General features: G+C 37.6%; 1 protein-coding gene across 1 annotated transcript in view; it reads right to left on the minus strand.

The window, feature by feature from the left end:
* Nucleotides 1-360: 360 nt before the first annotated feature.
* Nucleotides 361-24,007, minus strand: part of LOC139694182 (sodium channel protein 60E-like) — a 283,656-nt gene continuing 260,009 nt past the window's right edge. The window contains exons 34-35 of the mRNA XM_071592651.1: nt 6,391-6,609; nt 361-566 (exon numbers count right to left, since the gene is read on the minus strand). Of these exons, the coding sequence (XP_071448752.1) occupies nt 361-566; nt 6,391-6,609 (425 nt within the window). The remainder of the gene's footprint in view (nt 567-6,390; nt 6,610-24,007) is intronic.

Below are 24,007 nucleotides of genomic sequence, written 5' to 3' on the forward strand. Positions count from 1 at the left end.
TCCAGTTAAGTGATTTCATCAAGGTGAATTCTCAAAACAAAACTGTTCCACATCCTTCTGGTTATTCAATACTATTAAAACTCATAGGAGTACCTACCCATGAAGTCAATAATCTTCAAGTCACACAATCAGAAAAGGATAGCAATTGATGTGGTCACGCTTACGTAGTATCTCATTAAGAAAGCCAGCAAGGCAAAGGTGAAGAAGAGCCATTCTACACTCAACACTTCATTCCTATTACCTATGCTTATGATAGTATGATAGTTTCCAGTCAAAGCTTTACAAATCCATCCCTTTAGTGATAAATGCATAATTTTGCAACTCTTTAAAAATTACACCTCTAATAATTGAATATTATAATTACATGGAATAAGCAGCAGATGTTGGCTTCTCTGGAACTTTAAGGCCAATGGTTGATGGCAGAATGTAGGCATTTGGCCCTGGTGACTCATCTTTTCGATGCAAATCATGGCGTCCTGCAATGGTGTAGGCAGGAGATCGTGGCCCATTGGCTTGGGTACTGTTCTCCAATGAATATGCTGCAGGACCAGGTGATCCAAATGCCTCTTTTGAGAAGAGAGCAAAAGAAATCTTTTAAGATATTTTTAGGTGAATGATTTATTTCTATTTTTAATTTTTTGTTCTGTGAGAGGTTATACTCGACAGTTAATTTAATCCTGTAACATTGCAGGAAAATTTAAACTCCTATTTTAATCAAAATGAATTACTTTAAAAATAAATGTTCTCATAACAAATTGATAAAGAAACAGCTTAGTAGTACAACGAAACAAATCTAGCCATACGCATTTGGGGGCAGTGAGAGCAACCCTGTACCATCGTTATCCTAAGCTAAGCATAATTAGTTGATGACTCTATGTAAACTTAGGTAAAGGTAGGTATTTTTGTATTAATATTAATGATGGATGTGTTCTGAAGTCATTTGCCATAGAGGATAAGAGTTTAGGCAGTAATAAAACCAATGCCAAAATTCAAACATCATTGAATACCAATGCAAAATTGTGAAGTTATCACTTAAGGGACAGGTTTATTTGACTGGTCAACTATCATTTAGATATTTGATCATGGAAATAGCCCTTTTACAGCCCTTTATCATAATATTGTACTCATAGGTATCAGAATGAAGTACTTTAATATTCTCTGCTTTTACCCAGCATGCCTTCTCAATGATATGCTATTTGAGCATGATCACATCATGTTTACTTCAATGACCCCAGAACTTTGCCTACAGTTAAATAATAGACTTCAACACTGAAGCCTCAAGGATTGATGTATTAATCTCATGAAACCTTCAATAAATATGATGAGTTTCAAGATGGAACTAACAGTTCAAGGGCATAACTCTTGGCACCTGAGTCGAAATCTTAGTGCCACAACCAATGTAAAATTTCTGACAGTTAACCATCAATGTCTCCTGAATGATGAGATGGTTCTGAATGTGTTCATTGCATCATTTTTTCAAAAGAAATTGAGCTAGCGCAGTTACATTTTATGCTATGGTGAAAATGTACAAACTAGCAAAGGGTCAAGTATTAACACCCAATGAATAGATTTGCTTCATTTGAGCATGTACATCTATGCCATATTTTACTTAATTACAATAATCTAGAGAATATGTGGACCAGAAATGGACTGCACTAGATTCGACAAGTCTCATAAAAGCTTTAAATTTAAAAGATAACGTGAGGAATTATCACTAATTAAAAATGGATGATTATGTGCAAGGAAGAAATAATTTCATGTGATATGTTTTTGCACATTGGCCCAGGTTTTATTTCCATGGATGCATCTGGGCACCCTCAGCTCCAGCCAAGTTGCGTTATTTTTTGGGGACCAGATCTTCCTGGGAAATCACAAATGGCACAGGGAATAACTGTCACAGAGGGAAAATCACAAATAACAGGGAAAACCTGGAATAAAGAACTGGCACCTCTACCCTGATATGTGAATTCACATGCCATTGGGCTCAGTAATAGGATCAACACTCTCCTATCAAACAAATCTTCAGGTTGATTACTGTGTTTGAAATTGGCACCCATATATCCACTGTTTCTACAATTTCTTAAAAATGTGAAAGCCTTTAATTTTCTATCTATTAGAGATCATATGTGTCTTCATATCTCTTGAATAAAATACATATTGATGTAATAAACTGTGCAGGTATCGCACACATCAAGACCAATATTCAAATCATTTCAAGATCTGACTAACTTAATCAGACTGCTTCTCATCAGTTGGTTACATTTACTTTGAAAAGAAAATTGGCCAAAGCCACTGAATAGGGAATGGTTTACTGAGTCTGGCATGAAATCTTAAACAGGGAGGTTTTGAGGACACTGAATAAAATTGTGCTGCATCACCAATGCATATTTCTCAAACTCAAGAATTATATCGAAGGGATAAATCACTCCCATGCACCACTGACATAAGATCTCTCACCTTGATTGAAACTGTCTCAAATTAGGGATGTGCTATTAAATGGCATTTTAATGGTAGTGTACTAGTGGGATAGGTTTTTGATGGACCCAGGTCCCCATGTACTTTCTTACTATATATGTACTTCCAAGATCCAACCAACAGGGCAATGAACACCATAACTCCTTTTAATATCGGGGATCAGGATTAGTGTGGTGGCTATTGTACTGGCTTCACACCCAGAGGGCCCGGGTTCAAATCCCGGCGATGTTGAATATTTTCAGAGGTATGTCGATCCCTACTCGAGGTGGTTTGTGGAGGGCACTTTGAGTGAGTATGCTGTCCGTCGGATGGGACGTTAAGCTGCGGACCCCTTGGCGCCTTTCATTAAGAGTAGGCTAATGCCGACGCCAGGTTTCTCTCCACCCTTCATCCTTTCCTATCCATCCCCTATGGCGTAAATGACCTCAGCTGTCGGTCGCCCCCCTAAATACTACTACTACTCCTTTTAACATCAATGAACCATATTTCGACTTCACCTTCTTTCTATTTTCCTTCATTCTCTCTAGCATGCTTGAAGTTTTCCTCCCTCTATTTTGCTAACTCAACATTTGCCCCTCCATCAGTCTTCAGACATTCAATTATCACTCAATATGACCTGCATCTATTTTCCCTGCCTTCTTTACATTCGGTCTGAAGACCTTCCTTCTCCTCCTATCATGTCTGGCACTTATTCACTTGCTTTCCCGTTGACCGATTTCACTTTTCCCTTCTTTTCCACAACCACATCTCAAAATCTCTGACTAATGCACGTCCTCTGCCTCAACGGTATCAAGTTTCCAAGTCATACAAAATCACATACGTCAAGGTTTACACCGGCCTTTTCTTCACATCTCTCCTTTGTCTTTTTCATCAACTTCCTCATCTTATTAAAAGCTACTCAATCTAATGTCATCATTTTTTCTATGTGCACTTTGCACATCATCAAACACATTTTTTTCATTGACCTCTTCTACCTTGCTTTATTTTATGCCCCCAAATTTAATATTCAACTTAAATTTTCTATTTGGTAAGAATCTCAGTACATTCATTTTCTTATCATTGGTTCCCATCCAATACCAATCACACTGATCCAGCTATGCTTATTACTGCCCATCTCGCCAAACATCTAGTAATATATTCATTAATTATATACCATTAATATTTTGAACGCAATCTCAAAATCCACAAATCAAAGAAATACATCCTGGTAGTGTTTTACATTTCCTACGATCAGCATTCTCAAGTCCAATGGCATTGCACATACCTCTCTCCTTCTAAACTCAAAAAATTTCCACTATGTAAACCAGTTCTCCTTCTTTAGATCTATTTATTGGCGATGCCAAGTACACTTTATATGCTTTTGATGTCCTACAGTCCTCAACGCACTGCTGCTTTCCAATTTTTGGGGATTGATAATAATCAATGGCATAGGCACAGAAGGACAGTTCCTCCTACCCAAACTTCTGCCCTAGCACATTTTGGCCAAAACCACTGACCTACAACAATAATTAATCGATTCAGTTCAAATACAAATCAATTGCAGAAAAGTTCGGCAATTGATTTGTGTTTTTCTACTAACATATTAATAACTAAGGACCACACTTTTGGGCAATGAACTGTCTTTACCTAATGAATTGACATGATTCTAAAAAGGTTTGATGTTTTTGGATAAACTGGTAGAGAAATTACACAAATTGAGTAGTTTCAAGCGTGATGCGGTGGAATTCAAACATAACAGTTTAATCATACGACCCAGTTTCAATGTATTACATCTAGACCTAAAGATGATGTAATACATCGAAACCTGGTCGTACTATTAAACTTATTCAGTGGAAAATTGTTACTCTCTTTCCTTATTATGGTACAGATATTTTCTATTGTTTCAGGCTTCACTTCGTGGAAGTAATTGATATCCATTATTGAAATAGAAAGAAAGACTCGTACTTTTCCACAGATTTTATTATACGGCACGATGCGTTTCACCGACTTGCAGCATCATCAGGTACCTGATGATGCCGCAAGTCGGTGAAACGCGTCGTGCCGTATAATAAAATCTGTGGAAAAGTACGAGTCTTTCTTTCTATTTCAATAATGGGTACAGATATTGTTCATAAAAGAGTAATGGCATTCTTTGAGCTAATTTCTCACATTTGACTCCATACTCTGAAAATAATGTGTAATCATTGGAAGTTTTAGTAACCTTAAATATTACAATGATATGTTGTTTTTTAAGTCCACTCAATGATTTCATTTTTTTAACCCTGACTTTGGCAATAGGAGTTACCAAAATTTAATTTGGATGTAAACTTATCAATAGCACTATTCACAGCAGAGTAAAATATAGTGTACATTTGCAGAATTATTACACCATAGACTTGGCCGGATAAGATTCTCAAGGCATGAGCTAACCGAGGCATTATAACATAAGGAGAAATCAAAACCAGGGCTTTGCTTCTAATGAAGACACAAATCAAAAGGGATAATAAGTTGAGGACAGGATGATGTAAGTCACCTGGCATAAGTGGCACACAACAAAAGGCTACAGAGGATATTTCACAAAAAGCTGGATCTAGCATTCTGTTCAGAGAGTCAAGGGTCTAATTAACTTCGTATAAGTCCAAAGAAATTAATTGTCTCAAACAGTATTTTCCCTTGTAAATATTTTGTTTAGCAAATATGGTCAGGGTCTTTAGAATCACAGTTAAAATCACTAATATTTTAGTCACCATGCAAAAGAATTTTGGTGAATTCATCTGAGGTAATATTGTTTTCAATGTTATTATGTATGACACAAATTGTGGTATTCACCACTATGGGACCAGGTCTAAAAATGATCTGCACCGAACTTACGTAAGAACTAGAACCACCGCACTAGGCCCTAAATCTATGGGTCTCCTTATGTTTAATAAGCTAAACGAGGACCTGAAATCCAGCACAAACATTTATCTATTTAAAAGAAAATTGAGAGCTTTTCTTCAAAGGAATTTGTTCTATTCTATTAGGAATTTCATGGAACATGAAACTTAGAATAGGCATATGTATTTACATTGTGTATTATTGTATATATTGACGTGTCCTATACTATGTGTACAATTTTTTTGTATGATGCAGTCTCTGGACAAATAAAAATTATTATTATTATTATTATTGTAATGCTCAGTTTTCAGGACTTGAATCAGGGGGCAGACAGGTGGCACCAATAAAAACTGACTGGGTTACAAAATAAATACATTCATACAATCAACTGCCTCATTGAATGTGAATAATTATTTGATTGCAAAGATGGGAGAGAAGAACAAATCGAAATCAATACACCACCAGCCCTCATTTAGCTGCTATACAACTTGCTTCTGTCTTTTATTAGATCAGCTAAACCAGCTCTAACAATCCAATATTTGGTGAAATCATTGCCTCAGTCAACATGATTATATCATATAAATGATAGGTGGAGCACGTTCATTGACTTGACTTTGTCCCTTAAGACCAGAGTGTCAAAAAACTCAACAAAGAGGTAGAATATCGAAAGAAAATATATACTTTTTACATATGTTTATCATTGTTTGTATTCTTTTCTGTCGTAGTATTATTATGTTAAAATTATAAATGCTCATCAGCATTTTTAATTGTAATTATGTTAATTAAAAATATTTTATTGCAGAAAATAAAAAATAAGCGTCTTATTCTTAATGCAAGGACTGATTAGTATGTGCTGTTTACTGAAAGAATACATCAAAATCAACAAGTAATCAATAAAGAACATTTTGTAAATCATAAAGGCGGTTTTTAAATACCCAGTGAAGTTAAATTCGAATAGATAAGAGCCACCAAGGAGTGATTGCATAATATATTCTAAGATTAATAAATTTTTATCATATTTAGAGGCATGTAAGTAATTATAATTTCTTCATAACTTACTGAGGGGTGGATATTTTGGTGCAATTAAAAAGCCTTGAATTCTGGTTGCAGGTCCAAATCTGGTTGTGCCGGCTTCAATCCATTGGGGCCCAGATACTACGTATTTTCTTGGTGGTGGAGGCTTGTGTCCAACTGTGTATGCAGGACTACGAAATCTGGTAAAGTCATGGCCCTCATAACCAAATGTTGGTGGCATATGATAAACCCCTTGCCCAGGACCTATTCGAAGTTAAACATAAATAAAAACCTATGTTGCACAGAGTACAGACCGCTTACGCAAATAAACAAATACTACACAAACAAAACCATAATTATACAATAATAATCATTCAGCTGAACCCTTATTCTAAAAATTGAATATTACATTAAATTTTAAATACCAACATAAAAATTATTTCCAATTAAATATTAAAACAAAAATTTTGCTGACCGGTTTCTCGGGCCATGACTTTGATAGGTTAATTTTGCACGGCCTGCATCTCGGCCGTTTCGGTACATATCCAGGTCCTGGGTGAGTTTTGTTTATCACGCCGTTATTTGTATTGCCCGCCGTTTCAATGAAAACGCTATTTAATGTCTTTAAAGAACCATCATAAAGAAAAACTCACTGTTATATCCATTAATGTAAGTTTGTTGTTGTGTGATGGTGATGTGTTATTTCTATGTATGTTTAGTTACGCGCTTAGATACGTAAGTTGGACTTTGAGTCAAGTAAAACGCGGGTTAGTAATTTACTCACGTAGTATTAATGCTGGTATGACAAGTCTTTAAGAGAGATTCAGGCGGAGGCGTGCATAAAATTTGGATGGGCGGAATGTCGTTTATTCAACTACTGCAACGTGCCAACCAATATGGCTCTTGGAACTCATGAGCAGTCAACGATAACAAGACTTCTATGCTTCCACACCCAATCAAATCACCACTCCTGGCCTTTCTATTTTCTTTCCAGGTCCCAAAACTAAATTCCCACTCTTAGATAATATTTTTCGATTCCACCTCGGGACAGGTAACAATTAGGCAGAGGAGATTGCATCACAATGCATGCGTCACGTGATTCTAATATATATACGTCGCGTGATTAGTTTTGAACACGGTTGTGGTGGTTTCCATTCGTTACATTGTTGAGGAGCAAAAGAGTCGTGGATGTTTTGAACGACTGTTGCTACGTTACAGTTACTGATTTGGATTAATCCTTTTTCGTCGATATACTACCTTGATCAAAAATTTCCCGGACTTTATTCAGAAAATTAAAAATACAAGTTTATTCATCTAAATCTATATTGTCCCCTTCAAAGTAATCCCCATCGACTGCAACACACTTATGCCAGCGCTTGATCCAATCCTCGAAACATTTTTTATATTCGGTTTTCGGTATGTCCATCAGTGCTTCCTGCGATTTTTCCATTACTTCCTCTCGGCTGCTAAAACGCGTTCCCCGTAATGGTTTTTTAACTCGATTGAACAGAAAGAAGTCACAGGGAGCCAAATCAGGTGAATTCGGTGGCTGTTGGATGGTATTTGTTGCATTTTTCGTCAAAAAATTACGAATAATGATAGCACTGTGCGACGGTGCGTTATCATGGTGCAAAATCCACGAGTTTTCTGCCCACATTTCTGGTCTCTTTCGGCGAATTGCTTCACGCAAACGTCTCATAACGCCCAAATAATACTCTTTGTTTACTGTCTGGCCTTCTGGCGAAAATTCATGATGCACTACACCGTTGTAATCCATGAAAACCGTCAGCATTGCCTTCTTTTTTGACTGAAAACGACGTGGTTTTTTTGGTCTCGGCTCATTTGGTGAACGCCATTCACTTGCCTGATGTCTGGATTGCGTGTCGTACTCATAAACCCACGTCTCGTCTCCAGTAATGATCCTTTTGATGAATGTGGGATCGGATTCAGCCTCGCAAATCATGTCTTTTGCGACGTCAACACGGTCTCTTTTTTGCATGAAATTGAGGTCTTTCGGCACCAACTTTGCTGCTACACGACGGAAACCCAAATCATTAACCACAATGTCTTGGGCGGATCCATAGGCAATGTTCAAGTCCTCCGCTATTTCTCCGATGGTTAATTTGCGGTTATTGACCAACATTTCTTTTACTTTATCAATTTTTTCACCGACTTTCGATGTCGATGGTCTGCCACTGCGTTCATCATCTTCGATTGACTCACGACCACTTCTGAACCGCTCGTGCCACTGGTAAACGACCGTTTTTTTTAGAGAATCGTTGCCGAAACACTTTTTCAACATTTCCAACGTCCGTGCGCCACTAAATCCGTTTTTTACGCAAAATTTAATACAAGTTCGTTGTTGCAAATTTAAATCCATTTCTGAAATTGTAAAAAATCGCCAACACACACAGAGATAGATGTACTCTTGGCTACGTAACTTTTGCAAATGTCAAGTTATGACACTAAGATTGAAAGGGAATATGAACAACAGATGTACCAATTTAACAAAAAAAACAGAACTCAAATCGGAACGATGGGAGCGGCACACGGTGGTTATTCCGGGAACTTTTTGATCAAGGTAGTATATCGATTGAAAAACTATTAAAGAAGTTACTTCAATGGTTCTGTTAGTATAAAAAATCATTATTTTGTTATTGGATCTCACTGGCCTCACATACGATTTTAACGTTAGCATCATTGTTGGAATGTGAATGCACCTAATGAATGTCTTCAAAGCATGGAAGTTAAGGCTTAGAAAAAAAGAGTTTTATGGTTGTAAAGGGTCCATTGTTTGAGATTTAATGTATATTTTGAAATATCAATATCCGCTGTCAAATTTAACCTGATGTAATGATTGAGAAACAACTTGCATTTATCAGAAAAAAACTACCATCATTTGCTGATATTAACTAAGGTTAAAGAAATATATTTCAATGTTAGAAGTCATGTGGAATATTATGTCGCTTTCTGAAAATGAGTGTTGGAAATTATTTTATTACTTATTTTATTCCAATATTTATTTAAAAATTCCATAAAGGTATCCTGGAGACTACAAAAGCCATTAGATTGCTCAAAGTATTTTATTTCTGCCGTTGTTTTCGATGTTTTGCTGTATTGTATGTTTCGTGCATACAGTATTTCAAACTGGATAATTTCTTCTGATTATGGTGCTTCAGTAATAAAATGTAGGTTTATGCATATTTTGATCTAAGATCCTTCTTTGAAAACTCTTCTCCATGCAGCAAAATAAAGGTCATTTTTTGACCTGCCATATCTAAAGCACAAGAACGACGTTCAATGTGCAATTCGTCTATTTTTTTCTTCCTTCTGATTGCTCGAAAATACGGATTTCCTTTCCGCAAATTCCAGCTCCCCATTTCTGGTTTTTCCATCAGTTCACCAAAACTTTTCCCATTCCTTTCCACAAACATGCTTAAAAAGCGTCCAATCTAATGTTGCAAGTATGCAGCATGATATTCCTTCCCTGGCTCCTCCAACACTCCCACGTGACCAAAGACAATGTTTCAAGAGTATTCCTCCCCCGGCTCCTAAATTAGGTATAAAAGCCCTGGTCGCGGGGCGAAAAGCGGTCAGTTGGTTATCTGGCGGTGACCGGTAGGGCACGATGCTTCGGCTATGTTGCGCTTGTCGCGACAGCGTGTCCTATTGCTGACTCAACTTCGGACAAGGGCTCTGCCTAGGTTACGTCCGTCGTGACCGCGTCTACCCTGCCTTTACCCTTTCCCAGGCAATGTTCTGCCATTTCAATTGCCCGCACTCGCGTTGGTTTACCGAGGGTCTAGCCATCCATAATTTGCTTATACCTATGTAAATGGTGCATTATGACTGTATGTTGTTTAATATACGATTGTTTGGGTAAGACTCGGTGTAGTTATTCTGACTTTCCCCGATACCCTTTGTGTCGCACCATAGAAAAGCCCCTTGCGACACTAATAGCCAAATATCTGCTCTTGTACGCCCATCATCCTGCTTCAAAGAAAACGTTTCCAAGCCTTGGTTACCATGATCCATTTCCAATTTCAAAAGCCTTTTTAAAAAATCGATACCAAAACCCCTGTTTTTGATTCCCTTTTCCTAACGAAAGGTCCTTTTCCTATTGGTATTCCTTTTCGTATGGTCCGAAGCCCTTCCAAAATACGTACACTGATTCACACGGTCTTGTTTTTTGCCTCGCATTCTATTATTTCACTTAGTCTTCTTCCTTCTGAAAATCTATAAAATTTTATTTTTGTAAAATTAATATTCCTTACATTTCCATTTTGGTGATAGAAAAGAACAAATAGTCTCCATAACGCTCAAAAAATTAAAACGACTGCTTGTATACTCGCATCTATCTATAGCACTGCATTTACAATTTTCTCAGCAAAAGCTTACAACTACTCGGATAAATGACAACTGTTAGCTATATCATTAGCAAACCTAAGTAATTGAATGAATCTCCCTTCACACTTTCATTCCTACGCCCAGTTCTTCCCAAATCTCATTAATCAATTCCTCCACATAAACAATAAACAGGAATGATGATAATTGAAACCGTTGTCTTTCTCAGTTTCTTAAACCTCCAGTTCCAACTATAATCTGCCACTCACGTCTTTATAATCTGAGACATGTAGAGCTTGAGGATTAACCATTTATGCTCCAATTCCGTGCCTTTTTTCTGTAATATTCATTAGTTTATATCAATCTAATCCTTCTACTATGTTCCTCTTGTTTAGATATCTCATTACCGAATTGGTTTCCCACGTGTCTCTATATTTCCTGAAAAAAGTGATAATTCCCTAAATATTCATTTGACCTGCATCTCTTCCCTCTTGTTGATGATTTTGAGATCTAGTTTAGCTGCGCTTGATATCAATAAGTGTCAAGGATAGTCGAGGAGTACAAGTAGAATGGTGTGGTCTTTGATTCACCAAAAAAATGAGGTGGTATTAATTATCTCTCTTTCAGGATTTGCTGGCTCAGCAAAACTTTGAAGAACAACGACATAAGATAAACATTATGGAGGAAGAAAACAGACTAAGAAGAGAACAACTCAAAGAAGATATTCAAAAGGCAAAGGTAAATTAATTATAAACCCATGCATAACACTAAAATTGTAATTTAAAACTTAATGCATTATTTTTCCCAAAAATCGCGTAGATTAAAAAAGCAAAAATTTATATTTGTTATTATAACTACAAGAAGAAGACTTTAAATTTGGGACGCACTAGGACTGCATCATCTAAATATACGAGGGTCATCCGGAAAGTAGTACCCGTTCGTGCCGCATGAAGTGCTGACGACGCGAGTAGCCGCTGGACGAGGTCAGATAGCTTCAGTGGCTTGTCTGCCTTCTCTGAGCCAAGTTGCGTGACGCTAGCATTGCCTGTGTTGTTTCTGTGATTGTTTACAATGTTTAAAAAAATTGAGAACGCCGCCAGTTGTGAAGTGAGGGCAGTGATTAAATTCCTCAATGCAAGAAACGTTCGCCCATGTGATATTCATCGCCAATTAAAGGAGGTGTATGGAGACAATGTAATGGACGAGTCGTCTGTTCGGCGGTGGTGTCGCAACTTCAACATGGGGAGGGGGAACACACACGACGATGAGCGTTCGGGGAGACCGTCTGTCATTACAGACCAACTGGTGAGCTCAGTTGACGAATTCGTGAGGAACGATCGGCGCGTCACAATTGATGACATCTGTGAGCATTTTCCCAATGTTTCTCGAACAATTGTTCATGAAATTGTTAAACACCATCTGCATTATGCAAAAATTTGTGCATGATGGGTCCCTCGCGTATCTCAATGAGCTGGCGGCGAAGGACTATGCAGCAGGAATACAGAAACTTGTCACACGTTATGACAAATGCCTTAATTTGCTTGGAGATTATGTTGAGAAGTAGTTTAAAGTATCCTCTTTCAAATAAAATTTTTTATGTTTGTTAATATTTACTTTTGTGTCTTTATTTCACGAACGGGTACTACTTTCCGGATGACCCTCAAGATTTTTAGAATAGTTTTTGGAGAAATGGAAAAATTGCTCTATATATCAGAAATATTTCCATATTCCGTGTACGAAGAGGGCTTGTACTTCGTAATTTAGAGGATGTCTTGGTGAAATGATGAACTAGCTTTTCAACATTAGAGAAATAATACCTTTTTTAAATGAATGAGTTAGTTTAATCTTCACTAAAAACACCACCATCAATTTAGTAAGAACCGACTAAAATTTAAACCAACCTCAACAGAATTGTGGCAAAGATGCTTGAAATAAGGCAAAACCAGTTGAGCCCGATTGCCTTATTTTTGGTGTTTGGACACTCCTAAATTTAAATTTTGTGCAACTCAACGTCTTTGATTGATTACGCTACCCTCGCAGATATTCTTTCCAGGAAAACAATCTTGAAAATTATTAGCAGCTAAAGAAATTTCAATAAGAGGTTGAACAAATTGCTTTGAAGCGTAAAAAAAAATTCTTCTGTTACGAATAAATATTTTTTCTTTCGCCGACATTATTCTTCACCCGAGCCCCGTAGTTCATGCTTCACTTTACTCCGTATTTTCCCCCCTTACCTCTGTTTCAGTGGTAGACTAGCTTAAACATTATGCAATCCAATTGAGTTTCGGCCTTTTAGAGATTGTTCTATAGGCCACGTTAGTCGAATCACTTTAAATTTCGTCACTCTTTCTCTTCTTTTTATTTTTATGAGTTTCTCTAGCACCCACTCGTCTCGCATTCGCAGAGTCCGAAACGTAAATGCTGTAAAGAATTCTTTCCCTTTGCTAGTAAATTTTCCTATCAGTGCATAATTCTTTTGAAATGAGCCCGACTCTCAGTCCTGCCCTATTTACTATATGCATTTTACAGCTTCCATCACTGCAGCTGTGTGAATATAAAAATCTGTCTTCTGTACCAGTATTTCTTGGCAAAGACTTAACTGGAGACTATCTTTACAGCTTTATCTTTCGAAAGTCAAAAGATTATCCTGAAATCTAAATCAAGATTATCATTAGGGTGTAAGTAGTCTGTCTCCCGCTTAATTCCAGCAGAAAAAGATTCCTTTAAGGCATATTTTCTGTTCCCCACAAATTGTTTACAGGCACTTATCCTAATAGTAGTATTTAGGGGAGGTGGCCGACAGCTCTGGTCATTTGCGCAATTAGGGATGGATAGGAAAGGATGAATGATGAAGAGCAACCAGGCGTCAGAATTAGCTTGCTCTTTAATGAAGGCGGCAAAGGGGTACGCAGCTTAACGGACCTACACGGGAACGCACACTACACGGGAACAACGATAAAGTCCGTACAATTAATCTTTCTCCATAGGACTAGAGACGATGGAAATGCGGTGCTGGAGAAGACTTATGAAAATAAAAAGAAGAGACAGAGTAACGAAATTAAAAGTGCTTTGACGAGCGCAGCCTATACAAAAAAACTTCACAGGGCAAAAATTGAATTTGGTTGCATAATTTTTAAGCTGGACTACAACTGAAGGAGAGGTTTGTGGGAGGAAATACAGAGTAATGTGAAGCATGAACTACGGGGACCAGATGAAGAATAATGTGCATAGTCTTACTTGAAGAAGGCCGAGAGCTTAAACAATTTACCGTGTGAGTGTCCTTTTAAGTGTTACTATTTTATTTGTGTTCTATTGTGCCGTCCCAATATTATACTGCTCGAGTGAGTGTTTCCGTATAATTGATATATATATATATATATATATATATATATATATATATATATATATATATATATATATATATATATATATATATAAAATTATAAGCCTATTTTAATCCATGGGTTTAAAAAGTTATATTTCGTATTATGCATGAATTTATATTTAATTTACCTCTGCCGTTTGAATATCTTCCTTTAGTTATTTTTGTAAGTATATTTCCTTCCATCATTGGCTCTATTTGTTGGTATTGTTCCCCTTTCCAGAGCCGGCATATCTTATAAGAAATGATAATGAATCCGCCTATTTTACTCGTGAATCAAGGAAGCATAGGTGGTTAATCCGCAACGTCTACATATCTTAGAATAGTTTGGCCTCAATGGCAGATGAAGGACGGGAAAATGCAGATTAAAAAGATGAGTACAAAAGCGGTGTCGAATATCATCATTGCTTTTTATTGTATATGTGGAGGAAATGATTAACGAGGCTTAGGAAGAACTGAGGATAGGAATGACAGTCGAAAGGCAGATTCATGAAATTAGTTAGGTTTGCTGATGGATTAGTTTTAATTTGTCATTTCGCCAAGAAGCTGCAAGCTTTTGCTGAGTACATTGGAAATTTAGTGCAATAGATACAGGGTCGCACCCAAAAGTGGTAGGACTGATTTTCTCTGGCGCGAACGGAGCGGTGGAGGGGGGTCTGCCTGGCAGGGTAAGGTGGAGGGGGCTCTTAGCAACAGACCGACACCAACCTCAGTCGCTTGCGGGCTGTCGTTGAGTGAGGACACCGTTTTTAGTGGAGCAAGTTTTTTGTCGGCGTCGAAAAACAAAATGAATCTGAATTGAGAGCAACGTTATTCCGTGAAGTTTTGTGCGAAACTCGGGAAGACGGCAACTGAGACCCTCGATATGATCAAGCAGGCTTATGGGGACTCTGCCTTAAGCTGTTACACAGTATTTGAGTGGCACAAGTTGTTAAAAGAGGGTAGGGAGCTCGTTGAAGACGACCATCGCTCCAGACGGCCGTCGGCGGCAAGAACCGACACGAATGTGGACAGAGTGAGGATACTGCTGAACACAGACCGACGCTTAACCAGTGAAGAAATTTCAGACCAGTTTTATCTGTCTGCATCCAACGTCAAACGCATTATTTCACAGGATTTGGCCATGCGCAAGGTGTGCGCCAAGATGGTGCCGAAAATTCCGCCATGGCGCGCTCGTCGTCAGACAGCTCCTGGCCAAATACGGCGTTGCCACGTTGCCGCACCCGCCCTATTCTCCCGATCTGGCATCACCGAACTTCTTCTTCTTCCCCCTGATGAAAAGACAGCTCAAGGGACGACGTTTTGACTCGATAAAGGCCGTTCAAGAGGCTTCGACGAGGGTCATCAACGGCATCCCCAAAGAAAATTTCCAGCGGGCGTACGGGGAATGGGAGCAACGTTATACTAAGTGTGTAGCAGCTCAAGGAGCATACTTTGAAGATTATTAAGTCGATGTAAGTATATCGTTAATAAAATTCTTGTACAAAAATCAGTCCTACCACTTTTGGGTGCGACCCTGTAAATACGTAGATGGTCGTCTTAATTTTTAGGTGTTATTGAGACTATGGAGTGTTCTCTATCACCAATGTGGAAATGTGAGGAGTTTAAATGTAAGAAATTAAAAAAGCGCAGTTTTCCAATAAACTTCGAGAAATTGAAAATATTCAATAGAAGGGCAGATAAAAGGTCATTTGGATCAGTTTACGTAAAACGGGAGGGCTTTGGGTGATTAGATAGAGAATTGCGATCGGCAGAGAAGCTTCCATGAGGAGAAGGGAATCGATAACACGGATGGAAGTATTGATATTTAAAAAAGGCTCGTTGAATTTAAAATGGATCATCGTAATCACGGCGTGTAAACATAACCTTTGAAGCAGGACAATAGGCGCACTAGAGTGGATTATAAGCTTGAAGATTAGATGATCATCAAATATGGCTGCGGAGAAGAATGGAGAAAGTGAGGTGAAATGTAAGAAAAACAACTGAAAGAGGAGCTGGGATTGGTAGGGCACAATAGGTATCCCTTGAAGTATGAATGAATGAAAAATAGATGAAAAGTATATTGAATGCCGTTCCAACTTTTCATTTATGGCGCATTAAAACAATGACGTATATTTCCGCTATACACAGAACAATTTTCAAAGATGAAGCTACATTCAAAATATGCATCAACTTATAAATTTTAAACAAACATTATTTAGAAAGCGGCCCAAATTTAACCCTATCAGCAACTGAACGCAGTTTTTCCTAGGAAATGGAAGTTATTTCCCCAATTATATCATCAGCTTGAATTTTATAGGGAACATTTTAAATTAAAAATAACATCAAATCTCTCACAAAAGATCCTTTAACACCAAGAAAACATTTACTCAAAAGCGTAAATACCATGCATAGAAGACAATCATTAGGTACATTCACATTCGATCAATGATACTATCGTTTAAATCCTATGTTATCTTTGTGAGATGCAATGGTAAAATACTGAATTCGTATATTTACAGAATAACTGATGTAACTTCTTAGAAAGATGGATATCAATAGCTATGATCGAAACAATTATTATTCCAGTCAATAAATGTAAGGTAGCAACACTAGCACACGACATATACGACTCATTTCAACCTCACCAATATGTAAAGCGAAAACCATAACAACCATGGTAAAAATAATCACGTGACTTCTATGTAAATATAAGAACTCCGTTTTAAGTGTTCTCTATTTTCACAAGTTACAAGAAGAAACATAATTACAAAAGTATTGGTAAGTATCCCCGTCAAAAAAGTTTCCTCTCCAACGCATACTCTCATCGACGAGCATTTTCTTTTTTGAAACATTCCTGTTACAGAATTAACAGAATTCTCTCAAGCTCCCTAGTCTAACTCTTCCCTATCTTTGGAACGGAATCAAATCCATATTCTAAGAGCGGGGATTTCGTTCCGGAAAAAGAAAGGAAATAAATAAGGCCAGGTGTTTTTAGTTGCGTATGTGTGGAAGCATAGCATTCCTTTTATTTGTTAATATCTCGCGAGTTCTGAGAGCCGAAGGAGCCGGATCGTTGTCGCGATGGAGAAAACCACACGCCGCCCATCCAAATTCCGTCCCGTCTTTGCCTGAATCTCTACTTAAGGCGTATCATACTCCTCAGAGTGTAGTCAGTGCTGACAGTCTCGCCTTTAGGCAGGTATTTTTGATGCAGAACCCCATTTCAACGAAAATAACAATCAACATCACCCTGACTCCTGAACGTATTTGTCGAGGCACCATTTTATGCAGAGGATGATTCACCAATTCATTATTAAGATTGCACTTTGTTTCAATTTCTTATCCATAAACCAAAAACAAACTCACCATCTCTTGCTATGGCAAAAAGGTTTCAACCTCTTTTTCTCGATAAAACAATTCAAGGAACACGATGTATTTCCGTATTTTCGGTCTTCGCGCGAGGTTTCGAATATGGCGGCGGCTCGATGCTACCTTAAATTTTTGGTCAGAATTTCACAGCACAAAAAAATCCAAATCTTCTGCGGAAGAAACCGCTACGGTAATTTAAACGGAGTAATCCGTATTTGACCTCTATTTCTCAGTATTTTTTACTTTCCAATATGATCTCCGGGCTTTTGACGCGCCATATTTTTCCGCGTATCTACTTGTCAGTATTTTCGCAATGACAAATCCTCGATCTCACTTAAAATGGATGTTTTCTCTGTGGTTGAGAAATATTCATGTATTGTGAATTTTATATATTTCAATTTCTGGGGAAGGAGGGGTGTGTATAATGATTATTTCTTTCCTTCCGTTAGAAGAATATGAAAATCTTTAGCCACCATATCATTATGCTAGATGAGCCTCAATAACAACGCTTGGAAATAGCAAAGACGTAAGGATTTATGTTAGACTAGTGCTTTAAAGGAGGCATTATTAAAAACGAGAAAGTGTTCTCATTAAACCGAAATTTAATGGTTAATGAAAAATCCATAAGAAAAAATACAGGAGAATGGCAGTTATGTGTGATAACTGAATATTTTTTTGAGAGTTTTCTTTTAGGAGGAGAGGCGTTCTTCGAATTCTTTGAAGGATATTTCATCAAAATGAGTGAATAAGGGTAATAGAATTTCCAAGATGCCGCCCCTAACACTAAATATAACGAGGAAGATCCACACTTATGATTAGCAAATATCTCGACACACTTTCCCCGATTAATTTGTCTAAAAAATATCACGAAAGTTCTGGTTCAACATATATTCCGAATGCTTCTGTTCTATTTGCAGTTGTTACTGGTAAATGTTCGAGGGCCAACATAATTCGAATAACTACGAACTGTTAATGGTATAGAGGGCCCAACATTTTATACTGCATTTCATGAGCTCAATTTGCTTGAAAACGATAATCATTGGGGCACGAAAATGGCTGAAGCGACTATTTCGGCGTCTCCAAGTCAAATACACATATTATTTGCTATCATCCTTTCGACATGCTTCCCATGCAATCCACGTGACCTGTGGAAGAAATACAAAGATAACATGTCAGAAGACATTTTACATCGAATACGTGTAAGTTCAAGAAATCTTGATATTATGTTAAATGAGGATATGCATTACCAGGCTTTGCTGTTGATTGAAGACATGTGTTACCTCATGTTCGGTAGTTTATTAGTGAAGTTAGGAATGCCAGCGCCCGATCAGGGAATGAACATGAATTGGAACGTTAATATTTACGTTAACAATTTACAGCTGAAGGTTGGCTCGGTGGTTGTCGAAACCTAAAACAACCAAAACTATGCAATGGATCGCGTTTGGTGAAAAAAAAACTGATGATCAATGTGATTCACGCGACTTTACTCAAAGGAAAATTCAAAAATGAGTAAGTTCTAATTCCGAGGATTCCCATGATCCCCACCGATATGGCCTTGCATTCGCGATGACGATTAAGAAATCACGAGGCCAATCATTGAGTGTTAGTTGTCTGAATCTAGAAAACCCATGTTTTACCGCGGCAAACCATCCGCTTGATTTGTTCTTGATGACATTACAAAAAACGTTTTTCACGACTAATTAATAAATTAATGCAATATTTTATGTAGCAGTTGTCCCTTTTGGCCGACCGTATGGTCTTTGCCTTCCTTTGGTGAGGTTGTTCGACTTACTTCCATTGCTTTGTTTGTTGTTTTTTCTCTCGGGTTTTGTAGTGGAATCGAGTTTCATCACCGGGTACAAACCGGGAACGAAAATCTTGTTGGTTACTCTCGAATGGAGTTTAGCATTGTTCAATACGTTCATTTCTAATACTAGTTCGTGATCCTGCATCATGAGTCGTGGCATTCATCTAGCTGATAATATTCCAATATACAATTATGCCGATAAAATATCATAAACTCTTTCATATGACATCCTAGTAGCTGTAGTGATATCTAACATATTCAGTCGGCGATCCTCCGGTACGAATGAATTCATTTATGTATTGTTTTCTGGGACAGTTTTCCATTTCGGCCAACTTTATCGCATTTCCCTTATTTTGAGCCGGTAAATCAACATGTTTTCGATGCGTTGACTGCAGATTTGTCTCTTTTAAGCGGGTTCGTATTATTGGTATGGAGAAGAAGTGGACCCAGGTCTCCTAACTGATCACGTATCGGGAACGAAAATCTATGGGTGCTTTTGAAACGGGCCAAACATTTTGCGCAAATTTATTTTATTTATTTAAGAATTACGTTGCAATTAGGTGATTTTCCTGGTGCCAGCGGTCAAGTTTGGTCAATGCACACTCTTACCACGAAAAATACATACATACACAAACTATAAAAACAGATAGGAGACAAAAGGAGTTCTCACATACAATGACACTTCCACATCACATACAAAATGTCGTCCACATCACATACAAAAATATTTTAATAAATACAATGAAGTTCATCACACAGTGGCTTCTTTACACTTATTCTCAAAACTCCTAAAATTGGATGGAAAGGGCTCAAAGGCACTCAAAGGCACTCAAAGACAAAGGGTCCAGGCAGCTGGTTCCAATCAATAATAGTTCTATTCAAAAAAGAGTATTTTTTCTTATTTGTTTTTTGCGTCCTTGTTTTTATTTTGAAACTATGGTCGTTTTTTCCCTTAAAGTTAGGCTTTTCTATCCCTTGCCATAAATCTTCCAACGCTTCGTCATTGTTAACAATTCTATACATCGCGCCTAACTTACTCCCTTTTCTTCTATTTTTCAAACTCTCACATTTCAGTTTATCTAACATTTCTGTGACATTATCTGTTCTTTGTTACCTTCAAAGTACATATCTTGCTGTTTTTCTTTGAACTTTTTTCTATCTTTTTAATATGCCCCACCTCATATGGATCCCATACTATGGAGGAGTATTCTAGGATAGGTGGGGATGACCAGTGCCTTTTATGCTTTTTCTTTTGTGGCTACGCCACTACCTTTTAAATTTCTCATTACCCAATGCAATACTTTAAATGCCTTCCGTGTGAAAGTATCTACTTGGACTCCCCACCATAGATCCCTAGTTAAGTAAATACCTAAATATTTGCAATGACTGCTACATGGGATTATTTCTCCAAAGAGGGTGTAAATTTCCTTTTCTGCATTCTTTCTATTTGAAAAATGAATATGCTTACTCTGGCTTATATTAATGCCCATATTATTATTTGTAACCCAGTCACCAAGGCGATCGATGTCATTTTGTAGTATTACGCGGTCATTTGCATGCTGTATCCGTCTATATATAATGCAGTCATCAGCAAAGAGTTTTATTTGGGAATGTAAATTGTTTGGTAGATCGTTTACGTAAATTAGGAAGAATAATGGCCCTAGAACACTGCCTTGTGGAACTCCTGCTAAAACGCTCGCCTCATTTGAAAATGTATCCCCTAATTTTACTTTTTGAGTTCTGCCTCTAAGAAAATTTTTCATCCATTGTTTTACCCTCGAATCCAATGGTAACGAATCCATATTTAACAATAATTTATCGTGAGGCACTCGGTCTAAAGCTGCCGAAAAATCGACGACTATTGCATCCACATGCTTTTCTTCATCTATTGCATCGCCGATATATTGGCTAAATCCCAATGTATCTAATGCTATCTATGCTAAATATCTAATGCATATGTGATTCTGGGTCAACAGCCGAGGCACCCACGAAGCTGATCTTTTTCTAATATCCAATTACACCGTTAAAATATCAAATACCAGTTCGGATGAAATCCTTTAACTTTATTGAATCCTGGCACTTTTAGTGGGCGCTTCTTCCCGACCAATTAATAAATTTATGTAATATTTTCAGGGACAGTTATCCCATTTAGCCGACCGCATTGCCTTTTCCATTTTTGTGGTGGTTAATCAAAATGTACCACTGCCTTGATTGTATTTTTTTCGTTTGTGACAAGGATGGAATATACCCGACCTAAAAAGGAAAACAAAAATTTTGGAAAAAATGTAATTATTTTTTTAAATAATCTCCTTTCGGCTCTATAAACGTGCCCAGCAATGTGCAATAAGTTCGATACCCTTTTTATAACAAGAACTGTCTCGCTCTTCAAAAAAGCCATCAACTGCCGACATAACTTCTTTACGGTTGGAAACCATTGACCACCGAGCCATTTTTTCAAGTTTGCGAACAGCGGGTAAACAGTTCTACAGACATTTCATCTATGATGTTTTTGATCATGTGTCAAGATTCGTACGCACCATCTAGCATAAAATTTTCTAATATCCAATTACACCAATAAAGTATCAGATGTCCGTTTAGCCAAAACATGCCGATAGCTTCAGTGTTTTCTCACAATTACAGTCGGCGATCTTCCGATACCAATTACTGCATTTATGCAATGTTTTCTGGGACAGATAGCCTTTTTGGCCCATTATCTTGTCTCAACCATTTTTGTGGTGCTTTATCAAGATATTGCCACTGCATTAAATATTTTCTTATCGCTAGGTCATAGCATTGGAGCATAATTTGATCACTGATAATAAAATGGGAACGAAATCTAGTTGGTTGCTCTTAAAATTGGTCTAACATTGTTCGGAAATATCATTTCTGCTGCGTTTGTCGTCTTGCGTTAAGAGTCGCGGCACCTATCTCGCAGATCATTTTATAATATTCAATTACACCGCATGAATGCCAGATTCTTGTTCAGATGACATCCTGATATCCTCAGTGATTTCTAGCACTTTCCATCGGCGATTCTTAAAAATCAATTAATGCCATAATGCAATATTTCTTGGGATAGTTATCCCTTTTGGCGGAAGGCATGGTTTTTGCCTTCATTTATTGTGGTTAGTCAACATGTTTCCACTGCTTTTAATGGACTTTTGGCTCTGAATTACAGTAGAGGGCACAAGTTTCAATACTGGTTACCTACAGGGAACAAAAAACTCGTGTGTTGCTCTTCTAATGGGGAACACATTACTTGGAAAATCATTTCTGATGCGTTTGTCATCCTGCGTCAAGATTCGCGGCACCAACCTAGCTGATCATTTTCTAATTTCTAATTACCACGTTAAAATGCCATATCAAAACTCGTTCAGATGACATCTTGATAGCTTCCGTGATGTGAAGCGCTTTCAGTCAGCAATTCCCTAAGATCAATTAATGCATTTATGCAATATATTCTGTGAAAGTTGTCCCTTTTCGACAACCGTATTCTCTTTGTATTTTTTGTGGTGGGAAATAAACATGTTTCTACTACTTTGACTGAGTTTTGGCCCTGGAAAATAGTAGTGAACACATGATTCATCACTGATCACAAATACGGACCATAAATCTTGCTGGATGCTCTCACAACGGGTCAAACAATGCTCGGAAATTTCAATTCTGGTACTTGTATAATCCTGCGTCAAGATTCGTGGCACCCATTATACATATACTTTTCTTATATCCCATTTCATTGTTGACGTGCCCATTCAGAAGACAATATTTTCTGGGACAGTTGACCCTTTTGGCCGAACGTATCGTCTTTGCCATTTGAGTGGTGGTAAATAAATATGTTTCCTCTTCTCTGACTGAGTTTTAACACTCGTTACAAACAGGGACCATAAATGTTGTTGGTTGCTCTTAAAACGGGTCAAAAACTGTTCGGAAATTTCATTTCTGGTACGTGAATGATCCTGCGTAAAGAATCGCGGCACTCATTAAACAGATATTTTTTTAAATATCCAATTACATGAATAAATTGCCATATGACATTTTAGACGACAAACCGATGTATTTAGAGTTTTCTCACAGTTTTAATCGGCGATCTACCGCAACAATTAATGCATTTTTGTAATATTTTCCGAGAAAGTTGTCCCTTTTGGCCGAAAGTATTGCCTTTGCTAAGGGCACCCATCTGGCTCATTATTTTTTAATATCCAATTACACCGTTGAAATGTAAGATGCCCCTTCAGGTGAAATCTCGATAGGTTCACAGATTTTTGGCACTGACAGTTGGCTATCCTCTACGAAAAATAAATTCACTCATGCAATAATTTCAGGGACAGTTGACCCTTTTGGCCAATCGTTTTCTTTTTGCCTTCTTTGTGGTGGTAAATCAACATTTTTCCACTGCTTTGACTGCTGTTAGTCTTTAGGATATAGCAGTAGAGCCAAGTTATATCACTGGCCACAAATCGGGAAAGAAAATCTGAATTATTAATCCCATATCGTTAGTTATCCTGCGTCAAAAGTGTCGGGACTCACCTAGCTGATCATATTCTAATATCCATAACATCGCTCAAAGGCCTTTAGCCCATTCAGATGGCATCTCGATAGTTTCAGTGACTTTCGCACTTTCAGGCGGCGATCCTCCATGAATAATGAATGAATTTATGCATTGATTTCCGGGACAGTGGTCCCTTTGGCTCAACCTTTAATGTCCCTGCCTTCTTTTGTGGTGTTCGATCAACATTTTCCACTTTTTTGTTTCTAAGGTATAGTAGTGGACCTATGTG

Source organism: Hetaerina americana, unplaced genomic scaffold, assembly GCF_022747635.1.
Source record: "Hetaerina americana unplaced genomic scaffold, ioHetAmer1.1.p SCAF_1, whole genome shotgun sequence".
NCBI lineage: Eukaryota > Metazoa > Arthropoda > Insecta > Odonata > Calopterygidae > Hetaerina > Hetaerina americana.